This window comes from Lissotriton vulgaris, chromosome 9 (genome assembly GCF_964263255.1).
Source record: "Lissotriton vulgaris chromosome 9, aLisVul1.2, whole genome shotgun sequence".
Classification (NCBI taxonomy): Eukaryota; Metazoa; Chordata; class Amphibia; order Caudata; family Salamandridae; genus Lissotriton; species Lissotriton vulgaris.
Window position 1 is genome coordinate 138,870,612 of NC_141697.1, and position 25,629 is coordinate 138,896,240.

Here is a 25,629-nt window from a genome sequence, read left to right on the forward strand (position 1 = left end):
AATTAAACAGAATACTCTCACCCAGTCAAGAGATCAGGGCTAGATCCAACACCGTTTTTTAGCTCACTGCACCATCCCAGTTTCAGAACCTGGCTGTATGCAAATTAGTCTGTTCCTGTCCCAGTGCATGATGGGAACAGGGCAAACCAAACTACAAAAGCCAATTCTTACACTGGGAAGGAAACAAGCTACCGGGGACCGGTTTCTGGCATTTCAGCCTCTTCGGCCCGGCTTGCTTGAATCCTGATGGTGCAATGAGCAAGGGACTCACATCTGAGCATACCCTTCCACGCTTAGGGTGGACAAAAATATTTACAACAAGGGGTGGTGAGGGACAGAGTCTCTGAATTAAACAGAATACTCTCACCCAGTCAAGAGATCAGGGCTAGATCCAACACCGTTTTTTAGCTCACTGCACCATCCCAGTTTCAGAACCTGGCTGTATGCAAATTAGTCTGTTCCTGTCCCAGTGCATGATGGGAACAGGGCAAACCAAACTACAAAAGCCAATTCTTACACTGGGAAGGAAACAAGCTACCGGGGACCGGTTTCTGGCATTTCAGCCTCTTCGGCCCGGCTTGCTTGAATCCTGATGGTGCAATGAGCAAGGGACTCACATCTGAGCATACCCTTCCACGCTTAGGGTGGACAAAAATATTTACAACAAGGGGTGGTGAGGGACAGAGTCTCTGAATTAAACAGAATACTCTCACCCAGTCAAGAGATCAGGGCTAGATCCAACACCGTTTTTTAGCTCACTGCACCATCCCAGTTTCAGAACCTGGCTGTATGCAAATTAGTCTGTTCCTGTCCCAGTGCATGATGGGAACAGGGCAAACCAAACTACAAAAGCCAATTCTTACACTGGGAAGGAAACAAGCTACCGGGGACCGGTTTCTGGCATTTCAGCCTCTTCGGCCCGGCTTGCTTGAATCCTGATGGTGCAATGAGCAAGGGACTCACATCTGAGCATACCCTTCCACGCTTAGGGTGGACAAAAATATTTACAACAAGGGGTGGTGAGGGACAGAGTCTCTGAATTAAACAGAATACTCTCACCCAGTCAAGAGATCAGGGCTAGATCCAACACCGTTTTTTAGCTCACTGCACCATCCCAGTTTCAGAACCTGGCTGTATGCAAATTAGTCTGTTCCTGTCCCAGTGCATGATGGGAACAGGGCAAACCAAACTACAAAAGCCAATTCTTACACTGGGAAGGAAACAAGCTACCGGGGACCGGTTTCTGGCATTTCAGCCTCTTCGGCCCGGCTTGCTTGAATCCTGATGGTGCAATGAGCAAGGGACTCACATCTGAGCATACCCTTCCACGCTTAGGGTGGACAAAAATATTTACAACAAGGGGTGGTGAGGGACAGAGTCTCTGAATTAAACAGAATACTCTCACCCAGTCAAGAGATCAGGGCTAGATCCAACACCGGTTTTTAGCTCACTGCACCATCCCAGTTTCAGAACCTGGCTGTATGCAAATTAGTCTGTTCCTGTCCCAGTGCATGATGGGAACAGGGCAAACCAAACTACAAAAGCCAATTCTTACACTGGGAAGGAAACAAGCTACCGGGGACCGGTTTCTGGCATTTCAGCCTCTTCGGCCCGGCTTGCTTGAATCCTGATGGTGCAATGAGCAAGGGACTCACATCTGAGCATACCCTTCCACGCTTAGGGTGGACAAAAATATTTACAACAAGGGGTGGTGAGGGACAGAGTCTCTGAATTAAACAGAATACTCTCACCCAGTCAAGAGATCAGGGCTAGATCCAACACCGTTTTTTAGCTCACTGCACCATCCCAGTTTCAGAACCTGGCTGTATGCAAATTAGTCTGTTCCTGTCCCAGTGCATGATGGGAACAGGGCAAACCAAACTACAAAAGCCAATTCTTACACTGGGAAGGAAACAAGCTACCGGGGACCGGTTTCTGGCATTTCAGCCTCTTCGGCCCGGCTTGCTTGAATCCTGATGGTGCAATGAGCAAGGGACTCACATCTGAGCATACCCTTCCACGCTTAGGGTGGACAAAAATATTTACAACAAGGGGTGGTGAGGGACAGAGTCTCTGAATTAAACAGAATACTCTCACCCAGTCAAGAGATCAGGGCTAGATCCAACACCGTTTTTTAGCTCACTGCACCATCCCAGTTTCAGAACCTGGCTGTATGCAAATTAGTCTGTTCCTGTCCCAGTGCATGATGGGAACAGGGCAAACCAAACTACAAAAGCCAATTCTTACACTGGGAAGGAAACAAGCTACCGGGGACCGGTTTCTGGCATTTCAGCCTCTTCGGCCCGGCTTGCTTGAATCCTGATGGTGCAATGAGCAGGGACTCACATCTGAGCATACCCTTCCACGCTTAGGGTGGACAAAAATATTTACAACAAGGGGTGGTGAGGGACAGAGTCTCTGAATTAAACAGAATACTCTCACCCAGTCAAGAGATCAGGGCTAGATCCAACACCGTTTTTTAGCTCACTGCACCATCCCAGTTTCAGAACCTGGCTGTATGCAAATTAGTCTGTTCCTGTCCCAGTGCATGATGGGAACAGGGCAAACCAAACTACAAAAGCCAATTCTTACACTGGGAAGGAAACAAGCTACCGGGGACCGGTTTCTGGCATTTCAGCCTCTTCGGCCCGGCTTGCTTGAATCCTGATGGTGCAATGAGCAAGGGACTCACATCTGAGCATACCCTTCCACGCTTAGGGTGGACAAAAATATTTACAACAAGGGGTGGTGAGGGACAGAGTCTCTGAATTAAACAGAATACTCTCACCCAGTCAAGAGATCAGGGCTAGATCCAACACCGTTTTTTAGCTCACTGCACCATCCCAGTTTCAGAACCTGGCTGTATGCAAATTAGTCTGTTCCTGTCCCAGTGCATGATGGGAACAGGGCAAACCAAACTACAAAAGCCAATTCTTACACTGGGAAGGAAACAAGCTACCGGGGACCGGTTTCTGGCATTTCAGCCTCTTCGGCCCGGCTTGCTTGAATCCTGATGGTGCAATGAGCAAGGGACTCACATCTGAGCATACCCTTCCACGCTTAGGGTGGACAAAAATATTTACAACAAGGGGTGGTGAGGGACAGAGTCTCTGAATTAAACAGAATACTCTCACCCAGTCAAGAGATCAGGGCTAGATCCAACACCGTTTTTTAGCTCACTGCACCATCCCAGTTTCAGAACCTGGCTGTATGCAAATTAGTCTGTTCCTGTCCCAGTGCATGATGGGAACAGGGCAAACCAAACTACAAAAGCCAATTCTTACACTGGGAAGGAAACAAGCTACCGGGGACCGGTTTCTGGCATTTCAGCCTCTTCGGCCCGGCTTGCTTGAATCCTGATGGTGCAATGAGCAAGGGACTCACATCTGAGCATACCCTTCCACGCTTAGGGTGGACAAAAATATTTACAACAAGGGGTGGTGAGGGACAGAGTCTCTGAATTAAACAGAATACTCTCACCCAGTCAAGAGATCAGGGCTAGATCCAACACCGTTTTTTAGCTCACTGCACCATCCCAGTTTCAGAACCTGGCTGTATGCAAATTAGTCTGTTCCTGTCCCAGTGCATGATGGGAACAGGGCAAACCAAACTACAAAAGCCAATTCTTACACTGGGAAGGAAACAAGCTACCGGGGACCGGTTTCTGGCATTTCAGCCTCTTCGGCCCGGCTTGCTTGAATCCTGATGGTGCAATGAGCAAGGGACTCACATCTGAGCATACCCTTCCACGCTTAGGGTGGACAAAAATATTTACAACAAGGGGTGGTGAGGGACAGAGTCTCTGAATTAAACAGAATACTCTCACCCAGTCAAGAGATCAGGGCTAGATCCAACACCGGTTTTTAGCTCACTGCACCATCCCAGTTTCAGAACCTGGCTGTATGCAAATTAGTCTGTTCCTGTCCCAGTGCATGATGGGAACAGGGCAAACCAAACTACAAAAGCCAATTCTTACACTGGGAAGGAAACAAGCTACCGGGGACCGGTTTCTGGCATTTCAGCCTCTTCGGCCCGGCTTGCTTGAATCCTGATGGTGCAATGAGCAAGGGACTCACATCTGAGCATACCCTTCCACGCTTAGGGTGGACAAAAATATTTACAACAAGGGGTGGTGAGGGACAGAGTCTCTGAATTAAACAGAATACTCTCACCCAGTCAAGAGATCAGGGCTAGATCCAACACCGTTTTTTAGCTCACTGCACCATCCCAGTTTCAGAACCTGGCTGTATGCAAATTAGTCTGTTCCTGTCCCAGTGCATGATGGGAACAGGGCAAACCAAACTACAAAAGCCAATTCTTACACTGGGAAGGAAACAAGCTACCGGGGACCGGTTTCTGGCATTTCAGCCTCTTCGGCCCGGCTTGCTTGAATCCTGATGGTGCAATGAGCAAGGGACTCACATCTGAGCATACCCTTCCACGCTTAGGGTGGACAAAAATATTTACAACAAGGGGTGGTGAGGGACAGAGTCTCTGAATTAAACAGAATACTCTCACCCAGTCAAGAGATCAGGGCTAGATCCAACACCGTTTTTTAGCTCACTGCACCATCCCAGTTTCAGAACCTGGCTGTATGCAAATTAGTCTGTTCCTGTCCCAGTGCATGATGGGAACAGGGCAAACCAAACTACAAAAGCCAATTCTTACACTGGGAAGGAAACAAGCTACCGGGGACCGGTTTCTGGCATTTCAGCCTCTTCGGCCCGGCTTGCTTGAATCCTGATGGTGCAATGAGCAGGGACTCACATCTGAGCATACCCTTCCACGCTTAGGGTGGACAAAAATATTTACAACAAGGGGTGGTGAGGGACAGAGTCTCTGAATTAAACAGAATACTCTCACCCAGTCAAGAGATCAGGGCTAGATCCAACACCGTTTTTTAGCTCACTGCACCATCCCAGTTTCAGAACCTGGCTGTATGCAAATTAGTCTGTTCCTGTCCCAGTGCATGATGGGAACAGGGCAAACCAAACTACAAAAGCCAATTCTTACACTGGGAAGGAAACAAGCTACCGGGGACCGGTTTCTGGCATTTCAGCCTCTTCGGCCCGGCTTGCTTGAATCCTGATGGTGCAATGAGCAAGGGACTCACATCTGAGCATACCCTTCCACGCTTAGGGTGGACAAAAATATTTACAACAAGGGGTGGTGAGGGACAGAGTCTCTGAATTAAACAGAATACTCTCACCCAGTCAAGAGATCAGGGCTAGATCCAACACCGTTTTTTAGCTCACTGCACCATCCCAGTTTCAGAACCTGGCTGTATGCAAATTAGTCTGTTCCTGTCCCAGTGCATGATGGGAACAGGGCAAACCAAACTACAAAAGCCAATTCTTACACTGGGAAGGAAACAAGCTACCGGGGACCGGTTTCTGGCATTTCAGCCTCTTCGGCCCGGCTTGCTTGAATCCTGATGGTGCAATGAGCAAGGGACTCACATCTGAGCATACCCTTCCACGCTTAGGGTGGACAAAAATATTTACAACAAGGGGTGGTGAGGGACAGAGTCTCTGAATTAAACAGAATACTCTCACCCAGTCAAGAGATCAGGGCTAGATCCAACACCGTTTTTTAGCTCACTGCACCATCCCAGTTTCAGAACCTGGCTGTATGCAAATTAGTCTGTTCCTGTCCCAGTGCATGATGGGAACAGGGCAAACCAAACTACAAAAGCCAATTCTTACACTGGGAAGGAAACAAGCTACCGGGGACCGGTTTCTGGCATTTCAGCCTCTTCGGCCCGGCTTGCTTGAATCCTGATGGTGCAATGAGCAAGGGACTCACATCTGAGCATACCCTTCCACGCTTAGGGTGGACAAAAATATTTACAACAAGGGGTGGTGAGGGACAGAGTCTCTGAATTAAACAGAATACTCTCACCCAGTCAAGAGATCAGGGCTAGATCCAACACCGTTTTTTAGCTCACTGCACCATCCCAGTTTCAGAACCTGGCTGTATGCAAATTAGTCTGTTCCTGTCCCAGTGCATGATGGGAACAGGGCAAACCAAACTACAAAAGCCAATTCTTACACTGGGAAGGAAACAAGCTACCGGGGACCGGTTTCTGGCATTTCAGCCTCTTCGGCCCGGCTTGCTTGAATCCTGATGGTGCAATGAGCAAGGGACTCACATCTGAGCATACCCTTCCACGCTTAGGGTGGACAAAAATATTTACAACAAGGGGTGGTGAGGGACAGAGTCTCTGAATTATACTCAGACATGAGTCCCTTTCTCACTGCTCCATCAGGATTCAAGCAAGCCGGGCCGAAGAGGCTGAAATGCCAGAAACCGGTCCCCGGTAGCTTGTCTCCTTTCTGGTAAAGAATTGGCTTGGTAGTTTAGTCTGCCCTGTTCCCATGATGCACTGGGCCAGGGACAGACTGATTTGCATATAGCCAGGTTCTGAGCTGGGATGGGGCAGTGAGATAAATAACGGTGATGGATCAAGCCCTGATCTTTGGACTGGGTAAGAGTGGTCTGCTCAATTCAGACACTCTGTTCATCACCACCCCCTTTTGTAAATCGATTTTGGCCACTATAGGTGTGGCAGGGTATACTCCGACATGAGTCCCTTTCTCACTGCTCCATCAGGATTCAAGCAAGCCGGGCCGAAGAGGCTGAAATGCCAGAAACCGGTCCCCGGTAGCTTGTCTCCTTTCTGGTAAAGAATTGGCTTGGTAGTTTAGTCTGCCCTGTTCCCATGATGCACTGGGCCAGGGACAGACTGATTTGCATATAGCCAGGTTCTGAGCTGGGATGGGGCAGTGAGATAAATAACGGTGATGGATCAAGCCCTGATCTTTGGACTGGGTAAGAGTGGTCTGCTCAATTCAGACACTCTGTTCATCACCACCCCCTTTTGTAAATCGATTTTGGCCACTATAGGTGTGGCAGGGTATACTCAGACATGAGTCCCTTTCTCACTGCTCCATCAGGATTCAAGCAAGCCGGGCCGAAGAGGCTGAAATGCCAGAAACCGGTCCCCGGTAGCTTGTCTCCTTTCTGGTAAAGAATTGGCTTGGTAGTTTAGTCTGCCCTGTTCCCATGATGCACTGGGCCAGGGACAGACTGATTTGCATATAGCCAGGTTCTGAGCTGGGATGGGGCAGTGAGATAAATAACGGTGATGGATCAAGCCCTGATCTTTGGACTGGGTAAGAGTGGTCTGCTCAATTCAGACACTCTGTTCATCACCACCCCCTTTTGTAAATCGATTTTGGCCACTATAGGTGTGGCAGGGTATACTCAGACATGAGTCCCTTTCTCACTGCTCCATCAGGATTCAAGCAAGCCGGGCCGAAGAGGCTGAAATGCCAGAAACCGGTCCCCGGTAGCTTGTCTCCTTTCTGGTAAAGAATTGGCTTGGTAGTTTAGTCTGCCCTGTTCCCATGATGCACTGGGCCAGGGACAGACTGATTTGCATATTGCCAGGTTCTGAGCTGGGATGGGGCAGTGAGATAAATAACGGTGATGGATCAAGCCCTGATCTTTGGACTGGGTAAGAGTGGTCTGCTCAATTCAGACACTCTGTTCATCACCACCCCCTTTTGTAAATCGATTTTGGCCACTATAGGTGTGGCAGGGTATACTCAGACATGAGTCCCTTTCTCACTGCTCCATCAGGATTCAAGCAAGCCGGGCCGAAGAGGCTGAAATGCCAGAAACCGGTCCCCGGTAGCTTGTCTCCTTTCTGGTAAAGAATTGGCTTGGTAGTTTAGTCTGCCCTGTTCCCATGATGCACTGGGCCAGGGACAGACTGATTTGCATATAGCCAGGTTCTGAGCTGGGATGGGGCAGTGAGATAAATAACGGTGATGGATCAAGCCCTGATCTTTGGACTGGGTAAGAGTGGTCTGCTCAATTCAGACACTCTGTTCATCACCACCCCCTTTTGTAAATCGATTTTGGCCACTATAGGTGTGGCAGGGTATACTCAGACATGAGTCCCTTTCTCACTGCTCCATCAGGATTCAAGCAAGCCGGGCCGAAGAGGCTGAAATGCCAGAAACCGGTCCCCGGTAGCTTGTCTCCTTTCTGGTAAAGAATTGGCTTGGTAGTTAAGTCTGCCCTGTTCCCATGATGCACTGGGCCAGGGACAGACTGATTTGCATATAGCCAGGTTCTGAGCTGGGATGGGGCAGTGAGATAAATAACGGTGATGGATCAAGCCCTGATCTTTGGACTGGGTAAGAGTGGTCTGCTCAATTCAGACACTCTGTTCATCACCACCCCCTTTTGTAAGCAGATAGAATGCAAGCGCACGTTTTGGGTCCAGACGGTGGAGCCTCTCCTCTTCCCTGGAAGGATGCGGAGGCGGAAAGAAGGTGGGCAAAGTGATGGTCTGCCCGATGTGGAAGGGCGTGACAACCTTTGGCAAGAAAGAAGGATGAGTCCGTAACACCACCATGTCCGGATGAACAGAAAGGAAAGGAGGTTTGGAAGAAAGAGCCTGGAACTCACTCACTCTTCTTGCAGAGGTGATAGCCACCAGGAAGGCCATCTTTAAGGTGAGAAGATGCAAGGGACAGTTATGAAGGAGCTCGAAGGGAGCGCACATCAGAAAAGTCAAGACAAGATTCAAGTCCCACTGAGGCTTTATGAAGGACACAGGTGGAAACGTATGCGTAATGCCTTTGAGCAAAAGGTTAACAACTGGGGAGGTAAAAAGAGAAGTCTGATCTGGAAGCCTTAAAAAGGCAGAGATGTCCGAAAGATAACCTTTGATATTGCCCAGTGCAGCGCCCTGCTGGGCCAAAGAGAGAAGGAACAGAAGAACCTCAGAAAGGGGGCAGAAAGGGGATCCACAGCCTTTGCTGTGCACCATGTCGCAAATTTGTTCCACCTGTATGTGTATACCATTTTGGTGGAGGGACGCCTGGCTGCTAGAATGACATCACAGACTTCGGGAGGAGGATCTAAAGGTGTCAACTGTCGCCGTTCAATCTCCACGCAAGGAGGTGGAGGCTGGACAGGTTCGGGTGGAGGACCGTCCCCTGCTGCTGCAACAGAAGATCCTCCCAAAGAGGCAGATGGACTGGGGGATCGATGCTCATACTGAGTAGCTCGGGATACCATACTCTCCAAGCCCAGTCCGGGGCCACAAGAATGACTTGGGCCCAGTCACGCCTGATCTTCTCCAGCACTCTGGGCAGACGAGGTATAGGCCGAAAGGCGTACAACAGACCCCAACTCCACTCGGGACGAAAAGCGTCTCAGAGCGAGTGTCGCCTTGGAAATTCCAACACGCAGAACTGATGATATTGCGTGTTCTCTTCGGTGGCGAATAGATCAAACCAAGGCTCTGCCCACCTCAGAACGAGACCTTGCGCCATGTTCGAGTTCAGACGCCATTCATGATCCATCATGCACCGACGGCTGAGTTTGTCCGCCCTAGCGTTCAGAGAACCGGCCAGGTGTTGAACCACCAAGGTAATGTCTTGATGTTCCAGTCATGTCCAGAGATGCAGGGCCTCTTGACACAGGGCCCAGGATCCCAACCCGCCCTGCTTGTTGCAATACCACATGGTGGTGATGTCCGTAAACACCTGCACCACACTTCCCTGGACAGAGGGAAGGAATGCCTTCTGTGCAAGTCGGATCGCCCTCAGCTCCAGAAGGTTGATATGGAGCTAGGACTCCGCTGGAGACCAGAGGCCTCTGATCTCCGCCTCCCCCAAGCGTCCTCCCCATCCCAGGAGGGACACATCCATCACCACTGTGTGCTCCGGTTGGGGAAGGGAGAGGGATCTGCCACTGACCCAATCCCGATTTGTGAGCCACCACTGCAACTGTGGTGCAGTGCCCTCCGAAATCTGAACATGATCGGACAGGTTACCCTGATGATGTGCCCACTGAAACTTCAGGTCCCACTGCAGGGCCCGCATATGTCATCTGGCATGTGTCACCAGCAGTATGCTGGAGGCCATCAGGCCCAGAAGCCGGAGGGTCGTCCGGACCGAAACCCGGGATAGAGGCTGAAAGATCGGAATCATAGCCAAAATATCCCGGACTTGCTGCTCGTGAGGATAAACCCAAAACAGCATCTAATTCAGAACTGCTCTGATGAAGGGGAGCTTCTGAGAGGGACTCAGGTGCGACACGTTGACGGACAATCCCAGCAAATGCAGGTGGTCAGCCGTAGTCTGGAGGTGGTTGATGACTGCCTAGGGCTAGCCTGCCTTTAAAAGCCAGTCGTCGAGGTAGGGGAAGACTGACACCCCTGACCTGCACAGATAAGCCGTGACCACCGCCATCACCTTCGTGAACACCCGAGGGGCACTGGTAAGACCGAAAGGGAGCACGGAAAACTGAAAATGCTCCTAGCCTACCGTGAACGGCAGGTAGCGCCAGTGGGCCGGCAGGACAGGGATGTGAAAATAAGTGTCCTGCATGTCCAACTCCACCATCCAGTCTCCAGGGGCCAGGGTAGCCAGGTGCTGAGTCAGCATCTTGAACTTCTCCTTCCGGAGGAAGCGATTTACTCCCAGAGGTCCAAGATGGGGCGCAGGCCCCCATGTCCTTTTTGGGTACCATAAAGTGGTGGGAATAACAACCACTCCCTACTTCCTGACCAGGAACACACTCGATGGCCCCCTAGGCCAGGAGGGCCGTGACTTCCTGACGGAGAAGAACCAAATGATCCCCCGAAATGCGGTGGTACCGAGGTGGCATGGCCGGAGGGGAGGACAGAAAGGGGAGTGAGTAACCTTAGCAGATTGTCTGCAGCACCCACTTGTTCGATGTAATTTCGCACCAGCGGTGGAGGTGGTGGCGGACCCTGCCACCCACCGGCGTGGTGTGCTCCCTGAAGCTTGGATTAGAAAGGCTTGGAGGCGAAAGCAGCGGGGCTGGAGGTGGACTGACCAGCACGCTGGTACCCAGACCCGTCCCGGCAGAAACTGTGGCCACGCTGGGACTGTTTTAGCACAGGCTTTGGGGAGGAGCATGCTTGGGTGCCCCTACCCGGGCCACGAAAGGAACGAAACTCAGGAGTGGCAAGGTTTTTAGTAGAAAGACCCAAGGACTTGGCCTTGGCCCGAGTGTCCTTAAAGCGCTCTAGGGCACTGTCAGCCTTATCACCAAAGAGGCGGGAGCCATCAAAGGGCATGTCCATGAGCGAGCCCTGGACATCGGACGAGAACCCAGTTGAACGCAACCAGGCGTGGTGCCGCAACGCCACAGTTGTGGAAATTGCCCTGCCCAATGAATCAGCGGTGTCCAAACCACACCTGATGGCAAATTTTGCCGTATCCTTACCTTCTGCAATCGCTTGGGAAAGGACAGCCTGGACCTCCTCAGAACATTAAGGCAAGACCTGAGCCACGGAATCCCACACTGAGTGGGAGTAACGGCCCAACAAGCAGGTGGTGTTAACCGAACGCAGCCCTAAGCTGGCCGACGAGAACAATCTCTTGCCAAATTGTTCCAGCCTTTTAGAGTTCTTATCCGGCGGAACCGTGGGAAAGGCACTCTGTGATGTTGAGGCCTGAATGAGCAGGCTCTCAGGCGTAGGGTGAGTTGTCAGGAAGGCGGGATAACCAGGCGCCAGGCGATGACGCCTGGCGACGATGCCTGGCGGCGTTTTTATCCACTGGCGCCCCCGTTGCCGACCGCAACCAAGTGCCCAAGAGGACTTCGGTAAGGGACTTATTGAAAGGGAGCAGTGGCTCAGACGATGCAGACGCCGTCTGGAGCACCTATGTAAGGAGGTTGGTCTTGAGGGCCACTGTAGGGAGGTCGAGATTGAGAGCCTCCGCAGCCCAATGAAGCACTACGGTGTAGGAAGCACTCTTCTTCATAGTAGGCGGAGGAGAGGCAAACCCCTGGTCAGAAGAAACATTTAGTTTGCCCACGTCTTCCAGGTCGTCCACCCAATCTTGCTCAGAGTCACATTGCTGGGCGGGGGGTCCTCGGACCCGTCCCAGTCGTTGTTCGCCTCCAGCATAGAGGCGACCGATCTCGGCGTAGGAGCCGGAGATGGGACGAATGGCTCTGAAAACAGTGCCAAAAACGGGCCGGGCCAGAATTCCCAATTCAGATCCCATGCCGGAACAAAATGGTCCTGGCACCGGGGCAGGAGTGGGATAAACAGCACCCAGTGTGGGCCTGGGTAGGAGCCAGGGGCTGCGCCGGAGCCGGCAGCACTGCACGTCGTGGTGCTGGGGCCGGAGCCAGCAGCGTGGGATCCTGAGGCGCCGGTGGCGGAGCCGCCAGGCCAGTGGGATCTGGACATGGGACCACGGGGCACGAAGGCGGGCACTAAAAAGGCAGTCCATGGTAGCAAGAAACTCTTGCATCTGTTTGCGAGTCGCCGTCGGACCCGGGTATAGCCGGTTGGCCGCGGGACTCCCTGGCTCCAAAGAAGCCGCAGGGGCGGAGCACCTGTTCCCCTCGTCCGCCTCCAGGGAGCAACGGGGGGACATCGGAGAGCGTACATGCTGCCTCAACTTCTTTTTAAGGCGTCGCTTACCGGAATCCGAAGGCGAAGACTTGGAGGAGCGATGGCTCTGGTCCCGTGAGCGGTCCCGGGAATGGCCCCTAGACCCTGAGCGGCGGTGAGAGGAATGCCGGACCTCCTGCAACTTCTGGCCCCGCTCCTGCAAGGCCTTCGGGGCCATTGGACAACAGTCTCGACAGTCGAGATAGTTTGTGGTCGGTCTCCAGGCAGTAGAGGCACACATCGTGGGGGTCCGTCGCCGGCATGTTACGGAGGCACGACCCACAAGACTTAAAGCCGGGCATCCCTACGTGCACCAGGAGAAGAAAGGGGAGACAAAAGTCTCAAAAGAGTAGTCAAAAAGTGACTGAGGTACGTGCTCAATCCGGATCTGCGCTTGCTGGCTCGGAAAAAGAAAGAACTGACGTCAGCAGGCATAGGTGGAGCCTAAGTACTCTCCAAGACGTTATCTCGGCGCTGACGATGCCAGGGATGGACGTGGACGTGCACAACGCCACCTACTGACGCGCAGGGGTACTGCTAAGCAAAACTTTCCGGATCCAGTCTGACGGCTGGGGATATTCTAAGGTAAGGAATACATCACTAAAGTGTCTCTTTCAGATGCAACCAGTTCCAGAAAACTGCAGTGAATGGTCGGCGTAGCCCAGCACTGGTTCAGGTTGGTCTGCGCGAGGTGCTCGTCCTAAGGTTAACCCAACTCAACCTGCATAGGACGGCCATCCACCCTGGTCACCCGACTTATTGTTTCCCCAAACTCATCAATGAATAAAACCAAACTGGGTGAGGTGGGTCATTGGGTGACTGAAGTCACAATAGGTCTCGAAACCCTAGTGTGCATCATCGAACAAAGGAAACGTCTCAGATGCCCATTGTTGATGGCAAGAGATGCAGGAATGGGCAAAGAGACCTTTTTCTCTACCCTGGTTGGTCCCTTAAAAATAACCCACAAGACAACTAGACTTTGGTAGACAATTCGAAATGTAAAGTACTATTCGTTATTAATAGTACAGTTGTGAACGACTGCTGTTGGTGAAGACTCAAGAACCTACTGGTTTAAACTCTGAGATGGTGAGGGGTGAATAATGGCAGCTAAGTGTTTTTATTTCTGTGTTTTTGTGGTCCTTTATAGCGCAAATGAGGCCCAGGAGGGAGTCACTACACTCTACACCTGTAATATCGTTCGGTTTTAATAGCAGTACGAGCAATGGCTCAATGGTTGGCATGGGTCTGCAACAGAAGTCACATTTTGAGTAGACACTAGACAATGCAAAAGTTTCAAGTCACACAGGAGACTGCAGAAATGTCTTGAGACTATAATTATGTGACACCACCACAAGTGTTTACCGCCATTCACACCTCCTTTTCAAATCTAGATACCCAGTTCTGTCGATATGGCGCTCTCCCCTGACTTTCGAACTTACTCTGAGAGATTTTGCTTCTCCGAGAACACCCTGAGGATGAAGTCGCCTTCCTGGTGCGGCTCATAGGTTGATGGGATGATGACGTACTCGCTGGGCGGAAGTCGAATGCGCTCTGAAACTTCCCGCATGTTGATGTATGACTTGCACCGGGCCTTAGAAGCGTTGTAGAGGAAAAAATCCTTTTGAAGGTGCTGTTTGTTGCCGTGCATCTGGAAGAAAGGTTTAGACAATGTCTCTACACAACGAAGAATCATTCTGTGCAATAATCACACACCGCTTGGGAAATGCTGTGATGCTAAACTGTTCATCTGTTTCTTTACTTCGATGTTAGGAGTAACGTTAAGATTTTGCTTAATTCACAAAATTTCCAGGAGTGTTCCTGGAAAGTTGCAATCTAGGAATAAGCATAAGTATTTACCCATGAGTAAATGTAGCTGGTGTATATTGCGGTTTAAACAGTTATTTTTTTTATCCACATGAAAGATATTTTTCTCCCCTTGAATATTGCCTTCCCCTACATTAGTAACAAAGCTGGGGGTATTCTCACCCGTTCCAATCCCCGGTACACATTTCACTCCTACACTTGACGGAGGTAAACCTCCAATCGTACCCAGGGTGGTTGTTCCTCACAAAGAATTGTGAATACTCACAAACCTGCACATTTCTTTGTGTTCGTGCACCTTTTTTTCAATGTATCCCCACCCTGGAACGCTCACTCTCTTGTGAGCAGGTTACCTGGCATACAATTGCACCACACTGGTGTAATTTTACGATTGAGTAAATCCATTTGCAAGAGTAAGTTCGTGTTTTGCGAACCCCAAACCTACATTTAAGCTCCTAAATCTATCTGTTAGTGCAGTTTACCTGCGAAGATGGGTTTGAGAGCCTGCCTCGCAAAGTGGTGTTCAATAAATAAAACCTGATGAAGACCAGTGGTACACAGTTGAAACTGCTCCAAGTGCACCGGAAATATTTGTATACCAAAACATCAGTGGTGACTGAAAACAACAAATATAAACATGGACGAAAACAAATGAAACATGCATTTGGGAGAGGCACAACAAAGCAAGGTTTGATGTTGAAAGTTTGTAAATAGAGAAAGGAATAAAACAACAGGATCTTCGTCTCTTCCTCTGGCACTGAATGTTCATACCTCTTTTGGCACCTTGGAGGAAAAGAAAAGAAGAGCAGGCGTTAGAAATGTTGGCAGAGGCTCAGATTTGATTCCAGAATAACAACACACAAATTTCAAGCTTAATCTCATGATTAACAGGGTCCAGGTTAAGATATTTGCATTTGTATAGCACCAACCACCACTGTTTGGCATCAGAGCACATTCTCTCCCCGGGAACTCTTTCATGAGGATGCAGTAAAGGCCATCCATCCAACTGAAGGAACCACCCTTTTATAGTAGTGATGTTTTTTTGATGTTTGTTGAGTGTAGTTACTAGAGAGTTTTTTCAGTGTTAAATTGCTAAACGGTTTGTGTACAAACAATTAGACAGGTGTGAGACAGCAGGAGTGAATGTTGTGGGCTATGCACTGGCTGTAGTGTAGGACGGTTTAGGACTGGTATGGTTCAGTGGTGACCATGTTCACATCTTGCAACCCCCATCTCACAAAGAATTTTTTTACTGATTAATAAAATCAACATTTGACTAATGAACGAAAACAAAACTCATTGTTGAACACAGACATTTATTACAATTGGACCACGAATGACTTCACTCTGGGAAATTGCCTTCCTGGACCTCACCCCACCAGTTTGACAGCTATGAACCACCAAGACAAAGGGTTGCTGATAAAAAGACAAGGCACACAACAAACCAGTTGTCTCTGTTCCATGGTTTGGGGAAAACTTGACAGAGGTTGGAGGGATGGGCAGAAATAGATATTCAGAGGCTTTTCTGATTTGCGAATGATTACTTCATTAGGTCTATGTTACAAGAATCGTTCGGAAGCCAAACAGGAACAAGGGGAACAAAACAATAGTAGATAAAAGTTACTGTTCTCAGGTATCACTCGGATGTTGCATTTGCAGCGCTTCTCTAAGTGAAATCTGTTTCTTTTGTTTCCAGATTCACCGGTCAGACTCGGAGCAAAACAGAAGACCCAGGCAAGAGTTTCTGCGTTATGTCTATGCTAGTGGCACCCACCATTCCTCATACCATGTGTCTTCGTCTGCTTCACAACCGGTGTCTTCTTCCTCAACTTCGGGCTGGTCGCCATTGGGCTGTCTTAGCGTCCTGGAGTGTTGGTCTTCTTGCTAGGCCTTCTCATCTCTGGCTGTGGTCTCCTCAGTGTCCTCCTCCGACACGTCTCCCTGCTACAGTGTCCTTGCTCTGCTTCTCACGCTTCTCCTCTTCGTCCTTCTGCATCGTCCTCTCCTTCTTTATACCTCCTCCTTCTTCTTGTCCAGAGCTCTCCATTACTTTTTTTTTCCTCCTTCTGTCTCTGCCCCCCTCTTTAGTGTATCTCTGTGTCCTTTCTTACTTGCCACTTCCCCTGGCCCTCCGCTATGGGAATGGGGGGCACCTCTGATGTCCCCTAACCATCCGTGCACCATGTTTCAGGAACTGCAGGGTACCTGCCAGACGGTGCCGGGTGTTTTTAAAGAGTTAATTTTCTCCTGGGGCGTGTGCTGCAACCCCCGGGACATCCCGCTATAGAAAATAAACACATTGCGACTGCCGTGAAGGCGGTCGCATTGTAATTTAGAGCAGCAGGATTGTCGACTTCTAGTCGGGTGGTCCTGCTTCTGCTACAGTAATCAGGCCCTAAGTCTGAAGAGTGCATCACCTGGACCTCACAGGCCAAGCCCCCAGTACTTACTAAACACTGGCAAAGGGAACACTTTGTTGGGTTGAATAGCGGTCAGAGAACTCACTCAGAGACACCCTATGTAGCAGACAATTTGGGATCTATTAATAACAAATACGTCACTGCGGGGATAACAGGAACCTTAATTACAAATGTAGCTAAGAATCCCTGTTTCAGAGGGACTGTTTATGCAATTATTTAGCAAGATGCTTTTCTAGACAAGATGTGAGAGCAGCTGCCTGGAATTTGCAATCAAACCCACAGCTCTAATTGTATTGGACCTGTGTGCAGTGTCCACAATATTCTTGGCGGCGGACTAAACAAGCATTTGCAATGCAATAGGTCTCGCATTTGCGAGAGTTTAAGCTATTGGCATTGTAAATGACAATGCCTTTTATTCATCTGTTTTAAAACCCAACACATAAATAAAAGGCATTGTCATTTACATTGCCAATAGCTCAAACCCTTGCAAGTGAAAGACCTATTGCATTGCAAATGACAGGCTGAGGAGGATCACATAGCTTTTTCTTTTTTTTAAATACTGAATGTATTGCTTAACACTTCGTGGAGAGCGGTAACTGTAGCACCTTTAAGAGGCAACATGTTTATTTCTCCGGCATATGCTTTCAGTTAAATACATAACCATCGCTCGTGCCTGTGAAGGCTGGCAGTATTAAGGGTCTAGTATGTGTTTTTTTTTCCAACACAATGACTGTCTCCTGCCTGCAGTGGGTGCAAATGACAGCCGGAGCATGGGTGGACACCGGCCCCCTCGCTCCAACTGAAGAACAGGGACAGCAAGCAGGCTGCATGCTTAGGAGAGGCAGAATTCATGCCTAGGAACACGGAAGTGCGCTGCTGGAGGCAGCAGCAGGCTGAAGCACAGGCCCTCTTATCTCCGGTGAAAGCTGCGGCCTGCCTCTTCTTGAGCTGCTCTAAGCTTCGGTAAAGGGGGCCTGAGAAGGAAGGCAAGTGAGCCCGTAGTGGCCTTTATTACCGTAACAATCATCAGTAGTAAATGTCTGAGTATACAGTGCTGGCGCTGCCACATGCTTGATTATTGTTTCCGCCATTGTTATCAGGACGGAAGCTGTGTTCTCCACTCCATGGCCGGCGGGGATGGTGGAGGGGCGGTTAGCGGGCGCGCTGAGACTGTTTGCTGATGCGAAGCTGAGCTTGAGTTCCCTCTGCCTGAACAGTCAGTCCCGCAGCTTCAATGAATTGAACAGGAAAGCGGCGGTTCACAAGCCCCTTTTCTGCTTGTACCGCTGTCAGGGACACCAATGTAACAAGCAAAAAAAGTGCTTACCCACTAATAAAAGGACACTGGATAACCCCGCAATTAAAAGATCCAGTCCGGATGGGCTGTCTCAAAATTATTATTATTAAACAGATTTATACAGAGCATAGCTGCCCCAGCAACAGGGCGTCCCAGCGCAATGTCCGCAAAAGGAGACAGGGCGGTAACAAAGAAGCCTCATTTTCAATCAGAGGCCAGCGTTTACCATAAACGATGACGCCAACCAATAAGAATGATGGGCGGGGCTTCAACTCCACTTCTGAAACTCCTCGATTACAATAAGCGTTGCAGAGCGAGCAGCGCATGCGCGCTTCAACGCTAGGTCTGCAAGACCTAAAAAGTACCCAGGAATAAAGGGCACAGCTTTTGAATGAACTAAATTGTTTCTTCACAATCATACTCAACAGATCAATCATTGGAGGTTCACACTGGATACGTGTCCCATTTCTTGTGGGGTTACCAGGGTTCATTTCTATCATTGTGGCTATTAAGTGCTTAAGTTGATCCCTTGCTAGATATTGATACATTTGGAATTTTGTTCCAGATGTATGCTGTCAACACTCAGATCATGGTCAGACTCCAGGAGAGCACCCTCAATATGAGATACACCACCTCATGCTTCATTTCCATTTGAAAATGGAAGCGATGGAGCAATTTATGTGTTAATGAATCTAAAACTGCAGTTCTAATCCTTGGCAATGTTGACCCAAGCCACCCCCATTCAGATGGCTAGACTCACTGAGAAAAGCTCCCTCTCTGACCTGATCACAAAGTGTCTTGTTCTTCACGAGTGAATGCAGTGGCAAGGACAGCACAGTTCCACCTTAATGTGTTCAGTAGAGTTACACCATTTTAAAGATTCCGTCCCAAACTAGACCACATTTGTGCACTGGTCTCAACAAAAAAGCCTTCAAAGATAAATGCTAAGTATGTGTGCATCTTCATCATGGAACTAGTTGACCCCTGATGTCAAGCATCAGCTACACCACTTCAAATTCAGGAAGGAAATTAAATCCATCCTTCACTGCCAAGCCTTCTCTAAGAAAGTATTCGAAGACCTGCCTGGATCCTCATTCAGGGCTCTTTGTCTATCTTGACCTGGTTTTCCCTTACCTTTACTCCTTCTTTCATGCCATTCTGTTCCTAGAATGTTCTGTGTGGACGAATGTTAATCCTACCCTGTTTATATGCCAGTCTCAAGGTCTGAATGTTCATTCAGTAGACTTTTATCATGCAGCTAATTTTCCTGTATTTTATAGGCTGTATTTTAAGCCAGTGATTAATGTTTTGCTGATTGTGGATATCCTTTTAACAGCATAAATAACTCTCCAAGCTGTAAATCCATCATACGGATAATCCTTGATTTTTTTAGACAGAGAGACAGTCATTATCCTTCTGCTGTGTGCAGGGGAGATTTAGATTACTCTTTTTAGGGTATTCTTTAGCTACAGTGCCATTTTCTGCAGCCTCAGTCTTTCAGCATCGATTGGAAACTCTATTTGTCATAGGGCTGTTTGGATTTTTTTAAATGTGTTTTATATTTTGCACTCTTATTTTTATGTCGTTTATATGCAGCCCAGAAGTCGCCTTTTTGCCCACTTTACAACAGTATTAGCTGAAGTATATAAGAAAGACGATAGTAAGATTCAAGAAAGGCAGATATTTACAGCAAACGGAGCCAGTGTTGTAAGATATGGAGGAAGTAGAAGACTAAAGGAAGTGATGTGGAGGATAAAGCTACACAGAAATACAGCAATGAAACCTTAAGGTGAGTAGGTAGATCATAATGCTCAATGTCTTCGCCAGCTGGTGGCAATAGTCATACAGCCATCAAAAACGTCATTGGCTTTATGGTCGCCCAAAATGTTTCTTTTTATTGGAAATGAAATAATGCTTTTCATGATGTTGGGCTAAAAGGTACTTAAGTGAATGTTGGACTGAGTGCATTTTCATAACATAGGTGAGAATTCCTTCAGGCTGACTGCTGTTTCCCCCAAGCTTGTGTTACAGTTCTTTGCTCACATGGAACGACTAGAACTATGCACAATTCTATATGATCTTCATATAGAATGGTGGCCCTTGTATTGGAATTGTGCGCTAATCCTACTTAAAATGTGGATGTCTCTGTGTAGAAGCATACATTGTAGATCTTAGAAAAGGCATATGAAACAGTCATAATTCACTAAAAGAAGACTCAAAGATAAAGTACTCAGCAGTCGACTTACCTCATAGATGGCAAAGCCAATCGTGAACAGATTGGCGCCTACTTTGCGATCTTTTCTGCGATTCTTCTGCATCAGTGACACCAGGAAGCTACAAAGGACCTCGTTGTCATCGGGGTCATCATCTTCCTCCAGGAGTATCAGGCGATACTGAGGGTTGGTCCAGAAGGTGTCTGCAACATCAGAGAAGAGAAGGTAAGGAGGACAAATCTGCTGAAACGGAGAAATCAACCCAGTTTAATAATTTGTTTCACTCCGTTCAGTAAACCGAGGGCAGTTGTCATAAAGATTTAACGTTAAAAAAAGTGAAAAGAAAAAGAAAGGAGAAAAGAAAAAATTAATGAATGGATGAATGAAATAAATTGATCAAGTAAAAAGCCTGAAATTGTGGAACTCTAAAGTTGAGGGAGCTGGCAAGAGAAATGCGTGGACACATTTGCTAATAAGTCAAACCTTACAAGCACCGATATTGTCCTCAACTATAGATGATCACGTTCACAAAGATATTTCCCAATACGTGACAGGATTTGACAATACTTACATGTGTGCCTTGGGTCTTGCAAAGATATGAAAGGGCTCCGGCAGTCCATACCATTAAAAATGTACGCTGCCTCCATATCACGTAAAAAAAGAGTAAGATCTCTTTTGTCTTTCACAATTTTCGGTCTGGAGCAGCCAAGACATTTAGCAAATAATACATAGAGAGTTGACTTTATTTTCCCCCTTTCAGGCACTGCTCATTTTATGTGTCCTTGTACTTTGCGTGCTGTGCAAGCCCACATACATATTGGGCAGGTCTACATTTTGCAGTGGTGTTTAGCCTGTTAAAATAGTCTGAGCTCAGGATGACACCTGTTCTATCCAGTTGTTTTTTAAATAAGCCCCATCCCCACGTTAGCCTTGCCCTCTCTGTGCAGATCTTGCTGTTGATTATAGTGAGACTGATGTGGGGCAGATGGAAGCCTGCATTGGAGCACAGTTGGAACCATTTCTTCTGGGGTAACTGTGCCTCCAGTAAAGATTCTCCTGCTGCTGTGCCTTCAGTTACATCAAACTGAGCAGGAATTCAGGACTGGCAGCAGCATCTGCAACATCTCCAGCACCTCCAACTACATGATTTGTACCAGCATCTGTAACGCGGTAACTGTACCGCTTAGACCACCATGCTTTCACCACCTTATACGCCTTTCCACACAGAAGTGCATGCGGTGTTGGACATCTAGTGTTCAAAGTTCTAAAGTAAAACTGACTTCGAACCACAAGTTTAGGGCATTAAGCGAAATAATATAATTAGAAGTCATGAAACTTCACTGACCCAGCCCATAATTTGACACACAAAAATGAATGCTCTGTATTTTCTGAGCTGCCATCTTAGAGGTGGGCGATGACTTAATTTTGCACTATGATCATTTCACGTCACCTTAAGGATAATATGGCGCATCACTGCACACGTAGACTACACCTGCCAGCAGGACACAATTTAGGTGGGGGAAGAGGAAGAGACTGTGCTCACATGACTGAGCTATGAAAGGGGTCAGCCTATAGATGAGCAGTCGTGCAGTGGTAGGAGAGAGATTGAGCATCAGACGAATCAGCTGTTGGCTTGCCTGTTTTGCTGTTGTCTTTGTGTTTCTTCCAGCTCAAACGTCGCCTGTAGCCTTCCTCGCCCAGGCAAATAAGGCATAAGCACTATAGACCACACGCTTCTCTATTTCATCAATACAATGTTCTGTTTATTTCATTCCATGACCATGACCTAAAACATCAATTCTTTAGGTAGGAGACATGGAATTTGTGCCTACTTTTTACCTCACCTTTCTCCCAGTTCTCCTTTCTTATTTCTCTCCATGTTTCTACCCGCAAACCTCAGAGCCTTGAAGCGAGACAGACCACCTTTCTTTATTTTTCCGATCCCTCGCCCAAGCATATGAAGCTGGGAGTATTAGGTTCCTCATCTGTGTTATAAGGGAACCACACTAATTTAAGCTTCACATTTTAGAATGGAGTCCTCCGATTTGCTTCTGGTTTGCGCCAAGTAGTCTGTTTTCAGCACCCGTTTGATAGTTCAAAAGGCAGGGTGAGACTTAATCTGATTAAATCCCAGCACAGAATTTTAAAACTAGTTTGTATCTAACTTAGGGAGGTAAAGGGTTTAAGATTTTTCACCTCAGGCCCATCACAACCACAGTTTAAGAAAATTCCTTCAACTGGAAACAGTCACAAGAATTCTTGTGATTTCGTTTATGGGCCTTGATGCCATCAGAGCCGTGAGAATTGGAAGCATTAAAAGGGGCATCTGGTATAGATCAAAACCTTCTACTTGGTCTAAAAATTAACAATAGAAATTTTAACATGTTCATGTGTTTGATGTCGCCAGGTGGAGTTTTGAGATTTATTTTGACGACACTCACTGAATGTGCCCCTTGATGTTTTAGTCTGCAGGACTGTTTAGGTCTGTAGCACTCTAGACCTTTATTCATGAGCAGTGTGCAGAGAGGCAACAGGATGAGCCCCCTTCTGTCATTGGCTGGTTTGGGTCAGCCCCTTTAAGGCCTTGCTTTAGTAAATGATCTGTCCTTCGCGGTTTCACACTCGTTCAAATCTAGCTGTCCACTCATCCAACTATTTTTTTTTCAATTATTTATTGGTTGTGCTGCATTTACCTTCACATTTATTTTTTAATTCAACCTTACTGTAAGAACATTAACCTCTGTTTGTGAGGATATCACAGAGGTCACCTACAAACGACACAAACACCTCCTTCACCCTTAACCATCTGACACATAACTAAACCCATCTGCTCAACGGCTTTTAACCACCCACTCACTCACATTTACCCACCTTCAGTAAGTATTTTCACTCACATTCACCCACCAATAATAATCCACCAACCCCTTCATTCACAACCTCACCCACCCATATAGCCAAACACAAACATGCACACATCTTCGCCAAGCAATCAGCAAACACATTGATTAATAAAAAAAAATCAAGCCAGTTCCTTGCGCGAATAAGATTTAGTCAAATATATGTATATATATGTCTTCTAAACCATTTTTTAAAGTTTAGTGTTCAAGGAAAATGATTACGAAAATCCTGAACATTATTAACTTGAAGAGTAGTTACGGATAGATGGTAGTCCACCATGAAAACTTGAGCCTTCATATTTTTTAAGTGCAAACAGTTACCTCAGCTGGGCAATCATGGCGCTATCACAGCTGTAAGGAGGATACTAAAACAGGTGTAAAAGCGAAGTTTTCAATTTTTTCGAAAAACAATAATAGTAGGGGCATGACAGACATCTGTGTGAAGCAAATTTAATTTTGTGGCCCCTTCGAAAAGAGAAGACGATTCTGCCAATTATGGCTCGACTCTTATTTTGTGAACCACCAGGAGTCAAGCACTCTGGATCTCAAAGCTGTTTGTGGAGAATATAGTTGTAAAAACAAAATGCTGTTGCAGGTATTTTTGACCTTCCTTTTTCTGGGCGAGGTATATTTAAACCATACCCTCAAAAATCGACAGGAAAAATACTTCAGAAATAGTCTTTTAGTTGTTTTTTATAGGTGGTCTCTACCTGACTCTAATCTGCTCAGGCCTGCAGGACTGATTTTCCTAAATAAGGATCATCAAAGAAAATGTAATTTTAAGATACCTTCATCTTTATTTAGGTAGCCCAACAGACCAACTAGGGAGTGACAAAGTGTTAGGGGTAAGAACTTGGCTGAGTATACAATGAGTAGTGGAAAAAAGGAGCTTCCACCATATTAAGTCACCTTTTTGGCAACCTTTCTCAGCCAAATATTTTGTCAATAAAGAACCTAGGGGCATATTACCTACAAACAGCGATATTTATCGCTAAGTAGGGTTAGCGGCAAAATTATTATCGCCGCGCTTCACCGATTTTTATCGCTCAGATAACTTGCTATTAGCAAGGTTTATCTCAAAAGCGATAAAAATCAGGCGAAATGCGTGAATATCGCTGACAATACAGCGATATTCACGCATTAGCGTGAAACAGCTCTTAGCCATGTTATCCACCTCCCATTGGATAACATGGCTAAGAACTGGTATTAGCAGACGTTAGCTTTTGGAGATATTCGCGCTTAGCACGAATATTTCCATCTCTTCGTGTTTGTAGGTAATAGGCGATAGCGATGTTAGCGACTGTTTTCATGCTAACATTTTGTCACGCCCACTTTGCATGTCATTAGCGAGAATTATCGCTGACATGCAAAGCGGGCCCCAAAATGCTCGCTATCGCCTACAAGCTGTCGCTAACTGGTGTTAGCAACAGCTTGGTAATTGGGCGTTGAAATTTTCGCCGCTTTAGCGGGCAAAAGTCCTGCTAAAGCGGTGAAAAGGCCCTTGGTAATATGCCCCCTAGTTTTTTGGCTATGTGACTGACTGAGGCGATTTAGTATACTAACCAATCTTGTGCCAACTGTTCAAAATCAGTACATTACAGCATTTTATGAGATGGTAATTCAAACAAAAGCACAAGATGTCCAAGGAACAAAAATGTCCTTCAGTAAGGACACCTGGAATTATGCTGCAGAGAAGGGCTACATTTTGCGGAAGGAACTAGTGAATTATGCAGCAGGAAAAGGTAAATTATGCTGCATAATGCTTCACATTGAATACTGTTACTTTATTGTTTTGTCATTATTACACGTTAACACTGTCTGGGCAAAGGTTCACTTCATTAGTACCAATCTGACACCCAAATAAAGCTATGAGCAACAGAAAGATGACCAAGACTTGTGAAGGACTTTCCACTATGCAGCAACATGTGTTTTTGTGTTTTAGTACCTTTTGATCAGTTTGTGCTAGAAACACATTTCTTTGGGGTACAATGTCTAGATTAGGCAGCAGTAATCTTAGGCAAATGCGCCAAATCCATAATTATGTGGAAAAGGCAACTGCCACAAAATAGCATAATTCCAGTGGCTCTGCCGTCAGTCAGTCAAGGTGTGAGTTGTAGGCCCCACTGCTGTAGAAATCCCAAAACACTACTATCCATGAACACCTTTATTTTTTTTTACTTGGCTACTAATGTTGTATTCTTTTGGTTTATTCTTCCAACATCCAAAGAAAGGTTAGAAAATGTCTGGGACTTGTATTAAAGTTCTTTCTTGATAGTGAGTTTCTCTAATGTAGAAGGTGATTTGTCACCTACCAGGAAAATTGCGACATCCACCGGCTGAACACCCTCGGACCCACCGGCCCTCGTTGACGGACACCGTCCATGTCTTCAGTCTGTCAGACTCCAGGGCATCGGGGGTGAGGTTGCAGATCTCCAGCTTTGTGAAGTTCTTCAAGAAATCATCAAATGACATCCTTGGATGAAATGAGAAGAGGAAGAACATTTTTAAAGGAGCAAACTAA

General features: G+C 47.3%; 1 protein-coding gene across 1 annotated transcript in view; it reads right to left on the minus strand.

Annotated features, from left to right (window-relative positions):
• The window catches only part of CAPN3 (calpain 3), a 421,844-nt gene that overhangs the window by 123,401 nt on the left and 272,814 nt on the right, over positions 1–25,629 (minus strand). The window contains exons 11-14 of the mRNA XM_086937210.1: positions 25,421–25,581; positions 20,245–20,414; positions 15,053–15,064; positions 13,900–14,108 (exon numbers count right to left, since the gene is read on the minus strand). Of these exons, the coding sequence (XP_086793336.1) occupies positions 13,900–14,108; positions 15,053–15,064; positions 20,245–20,414; positions 25,421–25,581 (552 nt within the window). The remainder of the gene's footprint in view (positions 1–13,899; positions 14,109–15,052; positions 15,065–20,244; positions 20,415–25,420; positions 25,582–25,629) is intronic.